Genomic DNA, 13,437 nt, shown 5'->3' with positions numbered 1-13,437 from the left:
CTCTGGTCTAAGTTTATGGTTTAACCATGGAAAGCCAATCGTGACAGAAGTTCCTAGGAAAAGAGGTTGAATTCATCACCTTAATTCGGCTTTCTAATCATTCAAAACTGTGTGAGAATAAAACCATGAATATTTGTCTTTACCTTCATGCATGGATAAAGAATTGAGTCAACATAATGGGAATACATGTAAACAAAGGCATTTCATTTTTGGCTTCTCATAATTTTACTATTGACTTGAACCATTGTCTAACTTAAGCCCAACTTCAGAATACAGACAGGCTTTCCATATAAAAGGGGGAGGAGAAAAGTTCTTTGAGGAAATCATGCAAAAAATAAGCCATAACTTAACAGATTAATGCGAAAATTGTGACTCAGCTTGATTGGCCTAATGATCCAATTCATTTTCCCTTTTTCCGTGTTTGTAATTATTGATTAAAATCTGTTGTTTTGCATGAGAGCATGAGCTTGCCTGAAACATAAAATGCAATATTAAAATATTATTGATACAATGTCTAATCACTCTGAAAATTATCTGCAAAATTGATTTAAGCTCTGCATGCACCTTCAAATACAGCAGTTCAAACTCCCTTCATACACCTTAATTTGTAAGTCTCATTTCTCATGTCATATTTATCTCTTGCTGTCCCTCTTCTTATCTCTTATATTCACCTTACCCCAATAAATTATTTCAAGCTAATATACAGGTAATATTCCATTGATATAGAGTTATTTGACTTTAAAAGTGATGGTGCAATGGAAGTACTAGGAGTAGTCTATAAAAAATGTTCACAGATAATCTTTTTCTCAGATGATCATTACACAAAAATATTAGTGGTATAAGCTTTGAATGGCAAAATAGCCACAGGACTTCTTTGCCTTTTAAGAATTCACCTAAAACCTTATCTGACAGGCACACTGCTTTGCTACATTGGGCTGAGATCTGTTTCATAAATTACTTGTTTTGTGCAAAACAAGATATGCCAAATGATCCCCATAATGGGAGTACATTTCCTATTTAAATCCCTAGTTTTTTTAAGATTTTCCATTCAATTTCTCTTATTTCCATTTCCATCTAAAAAGTACACAGGGGCTCGGAGCAATGTTAGCTCCCAAACATCCCCAAAATTGCTAAGTTACAAGTAAAGCCCTTGTAAAGTACTAATGGGTTCAATACAAAGCATAATTCATAAAATATACATGAAAATAGCTCCCACTCCATACCGAAAATAATGATTTATCCAATAATTATAGCAATTTTCAATAAGATTTGGATGAGATCAAGCACGAATGCAGACTATCTACATGTATGTCAGTATTTTTGGACATTATTTTTACTAGTACCTATACTTCCCCCTTCCCCTGCCATCTACCTCTTTCTGGTTCAAACATGTGTTGACCAATACTTCAACTCTTTATAACAGATGCAGAAGTTGATAGAAATGCAATTACAAATCAGGAATAACCTCTGATATCAGGAAGTATCCTTTAACTCATTGGTACAAATTTGTCCTCTTCCTCAATATGGCCTCTACAGATAGGTCCATGCGATGAGTCAATTTTGCCATTTCAATTTCTGTGAGACTTTGCTTTTCTACATGTGCACTTTATTACTTTTTTTATGTTTACATATTATACACACCATGCTTTTCAACATATCATATACTGTAGCTACAGCTTTTACCACTGTTTTTATCTATTTCGTTCAGTATCGTCTATATAACTATTTCATTTTATGTGTTGAAAACTGTTTCTATTTCTTTGAATACTTTGAATATTGTTGTTTATTTGGAATCATGCCTTGTATTATCTCATGTTCCTGTTTGAATTTGCATTCTTTTAAATCCTTTGCTTATAGATGTATGTTTGTTATTTATGTGAAAATCTTCTGCTTTATACTATATTTTTTTCACAATATCTGCTTCGGAAATATGTATATATATCTATATCCATATCTCTTTTACCTCCAAAAATATTATTGAATGATGTTTTTCCCTTTTAGTATTGCATTTTAGACAGACAGAGCTTTACAAGAAGTGTGGTATTCAAAGTACACCACTGGTTTCCATGGAGGTCCAAGTCAACACCAGTTTATGGTTTTAGTTAAACACCTATTTTATACTTTTAACACATTGTTTGTTTTTAACACTATTTGGTGTTTGGTCAACTCCAGGTTGTATATTTACACTCAAAGGTGTGATCCTCTCACAACACCAAACTGCATGGCCTGATGCTTTCCTAAAATGAACACCCTAGCTCTACAGTAAACCCACTCAAATTATTACAAGGAAGGTTCATTCTCTCATTTAAGTTGTATTTCTAAAAAGTCAGGCAAATAAATAAAGAGACACATATCGACGGATGAACACTTGGTGAATACCATTAAAACAGAATAACAGAATTTGACACCAGTCTGAATTTGTAAAGGGCCATGCGTTTTGAGTTGGGCCCATTTCCGTTACAACTCACATTTTCCTCGAAAATCACACCATTAATATACAATTGTATTTTTTTCTTAAGTTTGACATCCTTTACCCATAAAAGTATATATATTCTGAAAGGAAATTGTCTGAGGAATTCAAAAATGCAATCAGAAAAGGCATAGGGTAATGTCATAAAAAGTTTAAGGTCAAAATATGTGGAAAACTGTGAAAAAAACATACTTCCCAATAAATCTGAGAGTCAGATAAACTTTACACCCTATAGGGAAATAACATGCATATTTCAACTCTTTAGAGTGAGACCTTTCCAGTGATATATAACTTGTTGGGGATAACTCTACCAAAATAACTGGGCGCAATCATCTTTTAAGACCAAATTTCACATCACAATTTTTGCGGGTAAATATGTATCAATGCTTGATTTACCCCTAAAATATTAATTAGTCTTGCCTTTAGTTGCATAAATACACTTGCAAACACTAACCAGTATATTATAATATATTTACTGTGGTTATTATAAATAAAAAATGATTTCATTTGACTCAAATTGTGGGATTTGTCACCTCTTGGCTCAAAGACCGGTGGACCACAGGTTGACAACTGAGAGTCAGGTTTAACATATACACTGTACATGTAAATATAGGAAAAATGTGAATGCACAATGAAAAGTTCTCATTACTGCTTAAGCTTATTTAAAATTAGTGTCAACAGAAACAACTGACAAGTTATGAATAAATCCAGACACCTGGCAAAAATACTTTATTTTAGAGTGTTATATTTTATATACCCTCTTGCTCAACATTCTGCAGGACATGGTCTCTTGGTACTGGGTCAATTGAATGTCAATGCACAGAACATATTTCTAATTCTATGGGTACATTTGCCTCTGTTTAGTTTAATCTTTGTACCAGTTTCATTCTCAAGTAGTTTTTTGTTTATGTTTTTTTATAATTTGGAAAAATATTTTCTGAACACTTTTGTGCCAGCCAAATAGGTGTCATTTACTGATTTATATAGGAGCAGTGTGATGTAACATTAAGAAAAAAGTAAATAGAATCAGATGAGGACTTTATTGCAACAAACAAGTTTTCATTAATTAAAATTGCATAAAAGGTATATTTATATCTATTATGTTACCAGAGTAATCTGAAGATTCTGACACAAAGTTATCACTATCAGTCTACGCTGTCAATATTGAAACCATGAGGTCATAATTATTAAAACAATAGATTGATTTATCTCTGAAGCCTTTAATTAGTTTTTGCTTTTCTTTTTTAAATTTATGCAGCTTCTAAATTTTATTCAAGGTGTAACCCACAACTGTATTTTATTTCTCCTCATTTCTTATACATCAGACAGTCACAATTTCAATCATGTTAATTTCATGTTTTACATCAATTAATTATACTAATTAGCTTAATTAGGTACCCTTTAAACTTAAAAATTCAAATTTGACCCACTTGTGATTGAAGAATAAGCTAGTGAGCCCCAAAACTATTACATATTTAGGTACTGTGATGTTACACATTTAGTTTCTTAATGAAATGAAAATTTATGCTCCCCTCGTCATGCTCCCCTCGTCTACCACCATGCAAAAATGGCCAATTGATGTTACATAATTGCTAATTACTGGTAAACGAAGTAATCTCAAGTATTTCTTTTTCTTTTAAGTAATTGGTATAAAGATTCCCTTTAATATGATACCAAATATACCCATGTAGCACATGTATTTCAAGTTTTATACCATTAATTATTTCTGTGCTTGTCGTGCAAATGTAACGATACCACCTATTTGCGGGCCCAACTTAAAACGCATGGCCAAAGAAGAATAATGATAACTTTGAGATGTCACATGGATGCAGCTCATGTCATGTAACTTGAAATCCATAAAATGCCATTATGTTAAAAATCTTATTGCCTATAGCATCCAGATGCATTATATGACACTTGCTTCCTTGGCTAAAATAAGAATAGTTATGATCCTTTACAATTTATTTAATTCATGGGAGAGCTACTCACATATGGCATTTGAAAAAAAATAGAAAATAAAAAAAATCATAACCCAGTTTGTTGGATTTCCAATCTCAGTTTTAGTGGGCTAAAGATAAAAACCAGGAACATCTTGTGTTTATTCTCAATCTTGGTATGTATGGTTAACCTTCTGATTAAGTTAGCAAGAATTTACAGACATTAAAAAGACTGGACTGTAGCCTATGACTTATAAACAGGAAGAAGTATTTCAAGACTGTGATCTGTGTGCTAATCAGGAAATTCTGTAAGATTTTTAGAAGTGGCTGAGGAGTTCCGTGAGATATGCTTTCAAGGAAGTTAGGTTTTGAGGATAAGTTTGTCTTCACTCTCACGAGAATGGTTCTAAAGAATAAGAATGTAGATTTGCTTTAAGCTGTATGTTCATTGGTTTGTTGAACGTTCATTTGTATTTTCATTTGCACAGAAAATTTGAAGTTTATAAGGTGCCTATAAACAAGTCCTTCCAAATCATTCTTATATGTATGTCTTACAAGTTGTAATTGTAGGAATTTTATATTTAAGCAGCTGGGTTTTATGTATGCATAATGTGCTATACAATTTGTCCCTTTTTGTGGATTAAACAGGTTCATATATATACAAATTATGCCCCCTGCCATGGCACTTTATGATTAATACATGCTATTATCTTCTTCTGAACCATCTGAAGTTTACAGGCAGGGCAGTAGACTTCGATCAGAGGCAAACACGATTAATAACCTTTATAATTGTGAAAACATTGCAGTATGGAATTTTGTTGTTCAAGCCATATTGTCCTTTAAATCACCATGCCTGTTAAACTCCTCTTTATGACTGCATGATAGGAGATGGGATAAATTTAGTTGTTTTTCACCTTGTTTGCTCAATCATCAAAAGGGAGGGATTAAAAATAAATATTTAACTACCCACTCATTTGTTTTCTCAATCACAATATTTGCACATTTATTATGGTCAGTTAGCTATGAATAAGAGCAAAGATACCCCTTGAGTGATGAGGGGTGACAGATATTTAGTTGAAATTCACCCTTGTTTGCTCAATCATAAAAAGGAAATTATTAAAAAAACAAAATATTTCTATTCTAACATACACATTGCTTTATCCAACAAAATTTCAGTTACCTGTAGTTATCAATTCGAATTTGTATACTTGTAATTAATAATATTTGTCAATACCTTCAGATAGAAAGCACATGGCAAGGGTAAAATACAACGGCTTGATAGGATTATTTTGCATTTTCTTCACTATAAGACCCAAATTTCTTTTCATCAATCAGTTCGAGTTTATGAAAAGGGGTATTTTTTTAATTTAAATATTAGGAGTTTGGGTTGAGGTCAATATTTTAGTATTGATGACTTAAAGCATCTTTTCATTTGAAAGTACCCCCCCCCAAAAAAAAGGAATATCGCTATTTCAATTTATTATTTGATGTATGCGTTAAAACATGGACCTACTAGATCCATGGTTAAATTGGATGAATATTGTAATTTTGCATGAAGATTTATGTTTATCAAGTGCTTGATCAAATTAAAATACCTTGGGGTTTTATTATTTGTTTTCTATATAAGATAAGATTGTTAGATGAGCACTCAAAGGGTCTTGATTAAAGAAAAATGAAATAAAAATACAAAGAGAGAGAGAGAGAGAGGCAGACAGCTCTAAGTACCTCAGAAATCAAATTATGAATTTCTCACATAGAGTCAAGGCCATGATACTTTTGTAAGTTTAGAATGTGAGATGACACTTCAGTATAATTTGAATTATTAACACTTTACCGATGTTTTACACAGGCTTTCAAAAAAAATTATATCATTTGGAGAGTACACTGAACATGTTGGGAATAGGTAATCATGAACAGTTTGATGGTGAAGCAAAAATCCTTGCCCATATAAGATAAGATTGTTAGATGAGCACTCAAAGGATCTTGATTAAAGAAAAATGAAATAAAAATACAAAGAGAGAGAGAGAGAGAGGCAGACAGCTCTAAGTACCTCAGAAATCAAATTATGAATTTCTCACATAGAGTCAAGGCCATGATCTTATGTAAGTTTAGAATGTGAGATGATACTTCTGTATAATTTGAATTATTGACACTTTACCAATGTTTTACACAGGCTTTCAAAAAAATTATATCATTTGGAGAGTACACTGAATGTGTTCGTAATAGGTAATCATGAACAGTTCGATGGTGAAGCTAAAATCCTTGCCCATTGGATTATCAGCTCCTGCCAATTTTGCTTCTGTAGTTATCAGGGTGTGGCTATTAAAGGAAAGGGTGTGTAAAGGTTCCCTATTACTATCTGAAAGAACCCATTTATACCAGTCTGTCATCTAGATGAGGGTAAGGGCATGGGGTCATAGATAACCCCCTCTTAAACAATCTATCTGATCTTCCCTGTCATATCAACAACAAGATCTTCCTACGAAGGACTTTAAGGAAATCTTGCCCGGGAATTGAGAGGATATCTACCTCGTGACTGTCAGGAAATGCGTGAAATTTTTCTTGAGACTTTGGAGAAATCTGAAAATCTTTCTCAGGACTTCAAGGAAATGCTTGAAATTAAGAAATCACAGACTGCATTAGGGGTTTCTGGAGCAGGTCTTGGAAAGCAAGTCCTGTCTGTCAACTCCATGATTCCCTTTTTGCTCCTTACACTTGATCTGTGCACGGTGCATTCAGGCTAACTAGGCAGTGTCTTAATTGGTATGGATAGAAGCGGGGTAGATTTAGAAGCGGTGCTGAAAGGATGAAATGATAAACCAACGAAGCTTTTCACAGATGATAAAGATCCCGCTGTCATTATCCTTGTACCTTAGTATTTTGTGCTGTGAGGAGGAAGGGGGTGTGCTATTAAAGATTGCATTACTAACTATCCGGGAAGGGTAGTGGTCATCTGTGAAGAAACATTTGTTGAAAAACAGTGGCTCGATGGTGTCATTTGTGAAGGAGACAGCTAGGTTTATTTGTGTTTCAACTGACAAGTTGTGACATTCTCACCGTATAGTGTCATCCACAAGCCTATCTTCCGATAGTTTGTAAGAAGAGAGCAATGACAAATTGACATTTTGAAATGATTTGATGTGATTTACCAAACTGCCCTTTGGTCCTTGCTTTCTGTACCCTTTAGTTTTGCCATTTAGATGTCATTGAACATGCCTGAAATAATTGCACTGCCACCTGATATTAGATGAGAGCCCAGTTGGTATTGTGGCATTTTTTTTCTTATTTGTTCTAGATAGAACTGGGATATGTCCGAATTTCACTTAGATCATCTACTCATTGAAGCGATGTGATTTTCCATGAATTTCAGAGAAAGATCTTGTCAGGAAAAAGTTCTTTACTATCTTATTGTGTTTCATTATTTTTTTATATGACAGTTTCTTACTTGTATTTCTTTATTTTCTTTCACCGTCTTTCTCCTTCATCCAGGCATTTGGTGTATCAGATCTCTTCCGGCAGGGCAGCTCCGCTCACGATCTCGCAGGGGGCAGGGGGCACGACCTCGTCTTTATGGAAATGAACCCTCGCAATCGTAAAAACGACGGGCTGATCTGATCATTTGCCAGATCTGGAATGCACCTTCACACTAAAAATGTAATCGGCCAGTTTGATATGAGAAGCATTTTGGCTTGTCATTGTGTCAAATGTTTATTTTTATAGAATTACAACTAACTTCTGTGGCATTTGCTTCACAGTGAAGTTGTTACTCCTGTCAAATTTGTGAGGAAAATTCAGACAATGACCAACATTATGTAACCCAAATTGTAACCTTAAATCTTAATACCTTGAATGTATTAGCAACCCACACTGTAATTTTGTATCTATTTAGAAACAAAAGCAAATTTAAAATTAAACATGAAGTTACAGACAACTTGTGTATATGGCATTGGCCAGCCAATTGTGATTTTACTCAATTAACATTGCATCGGGTATAAAGTTGAATTATACTGTAATCTAAGTAGGTAAATGCTGTATAGCTAGCAGCTTTTCTAGAGGTATTTGTTTATGCCATGATTTTAACCCTTTGCGTGCTGATGTTGCAATCTTGCATTTTCATACAAGCATTTTCATACAAGTACATTCAACAATCAAATTAGAGAAGCTAATAAAATGTAATAGTTCTTGGTTAACATTCATATACTATTCACGATTATCAATGGTGCAGACTGGAAATCTTGAAGTAAAGAAAATAACATGGAGACAATTGTCATTATTATCCCCCAAAACTAATTCAGCATGCAAAGAGTTAATATGATCAGTGGTAATACTGACACACTACAATATGAGAGAAAAATTTATGCATTTTACTTTGCATTTTGTGTGCAAATGTAATGGTGTTTTACAAACAGGTTTCTTTACAAATAGCTGCATAAAACCTCCAGAATAAACGCTAATTACTGGGTTTTTTTCATGTTGATGAAATCCTAATAACTCATATACATGTAATTGTACATTTTGAGGCTGGTAGTTTAGGAACCCTATTTATATCAAACACTTTTCAATTCTTGATTGCTTTATGTAAATCATTGATGAGTGAATTTAAACCAAAGGATAATTGGTTCTTGTCCCTTTGCAGAGGAGATTCATTAAGTACAACCCTCCCCCATAAAATGTTTGATTGCAACTTTTTCTGCAATAGGCCGCTGATCAGTTACCTAATGGGTGTTTCCTAAAGCTGTTCGTAAAGTCATGCATAACTTTACTACCAACTGGAACGTGATCAGTGGCCCGTTTTGTTAAGGACTTGCAACTGTTGTAACTTTGCCATAATGGCAACTACCATGGATACCTTGATTCCGATTGGCTGCTGAGCCCTGTTACCATGGTAGCTGCCATTATGGAAAAGTTACAACAGTTGCTAGTCCTTTATGAATCAGGCCCCTGGTAAGTCGATTACATAGGGATTATCATGTACCACAAGAAAGGTTTACCGGTCGTTGCTTGTAACTTACGAACAGCTTTATGAAATGTGTATCCTGTAATTGTGTATCTAGGGGGGAAAAGAGACAATAATTGCAGTCCAAAGTGACAGATTTTGAAAGATATCTGATACAATTTGTCCCTACCTGCATTTTTTTAATAATGATAATATAAAATTATTTTTAAAGAACTGACAAGAGGTGCCTTTATATGTGATCTGATTTTTTTAATCAACTTGATTTGTACAAAAAAAATCCACCTTTCCATTTGTTAGACCAAATTGTCCTGTTGACTGTCAAATTTGAATGAATTTAAGTCTTGTTCATTACATGTATGTATATATTCCTTGTAACATGTGATCATGTCTTGCATATTAAGTCATTTCATGTATGTATGCTGTACAGTGTTAGTAAAAAGATCATAGTCAACCTTGCATGTCTGGAATTTTCATCCAAAACATAAAATATGAGAATTATAAAGCTCTACATGTACATGTTCAAAGTAATATTGTACAGTTCTTGTTTAACTAATACACTTATGTTTTAAAGAATATCATTAGGCCTCTAAGGGCCTTTGTTTTTTTCTTTGCTTGCTGTAAGCTGTGAGTTTTCTGAAATCATGTTGTATTTCACAATTTACTCATAAGCTGTAGTTTCTTATACCTTTGTCACATTTGGAAAGTCTGCTCTTCAGTAGTAAAAAGTGCAATAATGACATGTTTGCTTGTACCTCATAATTTAGAATATCATGTAGGTATATGTATGCATACTGTAGAATAATATATTGATGGATCAAAATGTTTTAAAGAATAGATTGTAGGTATATGGCAAATGAAAGTACGAACAGAGTTTTTTAGCCGAATCCCACTCAGCATCTTTTTTCCTTGCTAACCTTTCCCATCAGGGCATTGACTGGTCAATTGGGAATGTGGGGAAAACATTTTGTTGAAGACACTGAGTGTGATTCTTGCTAAAGGATAGGCTGAAAACTTTTTGAGTAGTGTCTTTGTAGAAATTTTCTATTGTGTATTTTATTCCTCATACTGTATCATAGCATTCATTTCTTTCTTTCTTGCAATGCAGGTGCAAGATACATAGCACTTCGCCTTTTTATGATCCGAGTTTTAAAAATGAAGGAATTATGTCAAATTCATGTAATGTGTGGGGGCCCGTAGTTTCTCTAATGGCAGACAGTGATTTCCGACAGGGCTTGGCTTCAAGTTAGCTCCCACATCTCTCAAGACAAGCCTTGTAAATGTGTATTTGCAAGGTTGATACAAGTCTAACATGTCAAAATGATTTGGCAGCACATGGAATGTCTGGTCACAACTGTAGAATATTTTTAAGTTCACCGACAACTGCCCTTTATTCATCTTGGCACGCACTAAAAGAAATGTTTTAAAGGTCAGGGGGGAAAAAAGATACAATTCTGTTCTGAAAATGGCTGAAAAGTTTGTGGGTACATGTAAGTATCTCAAGACGAGATACTTTGGATCAGTGGGTCAATCCCTGTACACTGCAAAAACTCTGATGTTGATTTAACACCAGCCCGGAATCTATATATGTCCACACCAGAGAAGTGTTAAACAACACCAGTTTTGTTTTGGTCTAACACCAGATAGGTGTTTATACAACACCAATTAGTATTAAAACAGCATCGGTTTGATTCCAAACTGGTGTTGTTTCAATACTTCTCTGGTGTGGACATATATAGATTCCAGGCTGGTGTTAAATCAACACCGGTGTTTTTGCAGTGTACTACACCATTGGATACAGGGTTCAAACCCACCACAGCTCTAGCATTTCCATTTGCAGACTCAATTTATTACGCTTTTTCTATGACAGCTTTGCAAAAGCCAGAGTAATGATGTGTGGCACTTGGAAGAATTTCTATTAGTAAGAGGCTGAAGCACATTGGAGACAAAGACATCATGGATAATTTATAATTGGCAAAGGAAAGTGTTTTTGTTCGATAGGGGTATATCAAATTCATCTTCGTCAGCAGATTATATTCTGCTTCATCATGTGATCATTTGACTTTGCCAAGAGCACATGAACAGATGTACTAAAACCGTTTTGTATGTGTCATGCAAGCAACATATAAATACCGTACGTCCCACAAAAAAGGAAACCCGTTTTCAGAGACGGATTTCAAAATTATTAGATATGTTTTTACTATGAATTTTATACTTATGGTAAGAGTGAATCGTATTGTTAATTTGAGACCAACACCTTAGCAAATAATTCATGCATGGCAGATTACAAACAATAGATATTGAGGCCTATCAAAAACTATTTTTGCAGAATCTCACATGTTAATTGGAATCCACTCTCATTTCAGGGATCAGTGAGAGAAATATAATGACTAATACAACAGAAATGCTAATGATTCAATCGTTGGATAAGCATGAACCAATCTTGTCCAATTTTTCTGCACAACCTGATTTTGACATAATTTCAAACTTGTCATGCTCATTATTACGTGAAGTGACACATATTAGGTATCAAAAAATTTAGAGGAATAATTAAATTGTATGATGATGTAAATGGAATATTGTAATTGATTTGCCTTTGAAGGAAAAATATGTGGGAATCCAGGTTTTCTTTTTTCTGGGACGCACTGTATATACACACCCCTCTGAATATACCTGGACAGTGTAACATATTAAAGTTTGAGTGATTGTTCATGGAGCTAATTTCTATGATTGATTGCAAAGCTTTATGTTACAGGATACAGGAAATATGTAGAACTTTGCAGACTCTTGGGTGAATAAATTTGTTCAATCCTTATGTTTGTTGCATATGACCATATTCACATGGATAGATAACCACAAATATGAAATTCTCAAAATTAATCATTTCATTTTCAAGAAACAACATCTATGATTGAAAAATGGCATTCTTAGAAATCCTAATATTCTTCAAATTCTTGTCTGGAAAGTTACTGAAATCACTTTAATTTCAGGGGAAGAACTTAGGCTGTTGCCTTGGAGATGATATAGGGGGATGTCTCAATCAAGAAAGATTTTCATGAATTGTTTCCTTGTGGTGCTAACAGGGTGCCAGGGATAGGTTATGAATATGGGAGGAGAGGAGTATTACAAAGGAGAAGCGGCGAGATTTAGCAGCATTAGGAGGAAATGCTGAATTTTGTTTAAATCGCTGAGCGATTGAATTGTGTGCAAGTTTGCGATAATTTATGAAGGATATTACCTGCTATACTTTTCTTTTACCATTTTTGCCCCCTACCTTTTCCTCCATATCTATCTATCTATCTTCTTCTATCCCCCACCCCCCCCCCCCCCCTTCTGCCTTCCTCTCAGCAAAATAGTTCATTTTGTTCATGCCTTTCTAATTGTTTCCGACTTTCTAGTTGTATTTTGGTAAACTGTTTCTGAATTATTTGGAACTATTAAGGTTCTATTATTGTGATTATTGTGTGTTTAGGAATCATTCACATATATGATTCATAGCTCATGTGGGACCAAGCACAATGATTCATTTATATGGGTAACCAGCTAATAGCTAAAATGACTTAGTGGTATTCCAAAGCGTACGATGAATGCAGAATTAATGAAGTTGACTGATACGATTATGTTAATTGTTGAAGGTTTCTGACAAATGTTTGCATTCTCAAGACATACGTTTAATATGAAAACTGGAATCAAATTTATCATGTGCTTTGCGTTTGTAACAATAGTATGATTTTCATTGATATCGTCTTTCAGGTTTAAAAGGTTTCTTTGACTTTTATTAAACTTATTTTCATATTGGCTTGCCATATTTTTTTACTGTGCAGACACACCCTTGCCCTATTCCAAATCTTCGGTTAGAATTGAATGTTAAATGTGTTTTCTTAAAAAGTCATGTATTTACTCCTGTATATCTAAATTTTGTGGGTTTTTTATTGGAATGAATTTGGCATTTTAATATGTACATAGCATCACAATCAATGGATAAAGATTAATTACAAACCTATGTAAAGATATATTGAGCTTAAGTAAAGATTGTGTTTTTATTTCAAACAAGCATATAAAGAAGAGAGAAAGGA

The 13,437-nt window shown here is 33.9% G+C and overlaps 1 protein-coding gene across 2 annotated transcripts in view; it reads left to right on the top strand.

Moving 5' to 3' along the window:
• LOC121408182 (phospholipid phosphatase 3-like) overlaps window positions 1–8,459 on the top strand; it is a 47,645-nt gene extending 39,186 nt beyond the window's left edge. For both annotated transcript variants that reach the window (XM_041599544.1, XM_041599545.1), the window contains exon 6: window positions 7,897–8,459. In XM_041599544.1, the coding sequence (XP_041455478.1) occupies window positions 7,897–8,022 (126 nt within the window). In that variant the 3' untranslated portion in view covers window positions 8,023–8,459. The remainder of the gene's footprint in view (window positions 1–7,896) is intronic.
• Window positions 8,460–13,437: the final 4,978 nt, after the last annotated feature.

This window comes from Lytechinus variegatus, chromosome 2, assembly GCF_018143015.1.
Source record: "Lytechinus variegatus isolate NC3 chromosome 2, Lvar_3.0, whole genome shotgun sequence".
In the NCBI taxonomy this organism is placed as follows: domain Eukaryota; kingdom Metazoa; phylum Echinodermata; class Echinoidea; order Temnopleuroida; family Toxopneustidae; genus Lytechinus; species Lytechinus variegatus.
The sequence above is the reverse complement of the archived record's forward strand: the minus strand, read 5'-3'. Positions and strand labels throughout refer to the sequence as shown.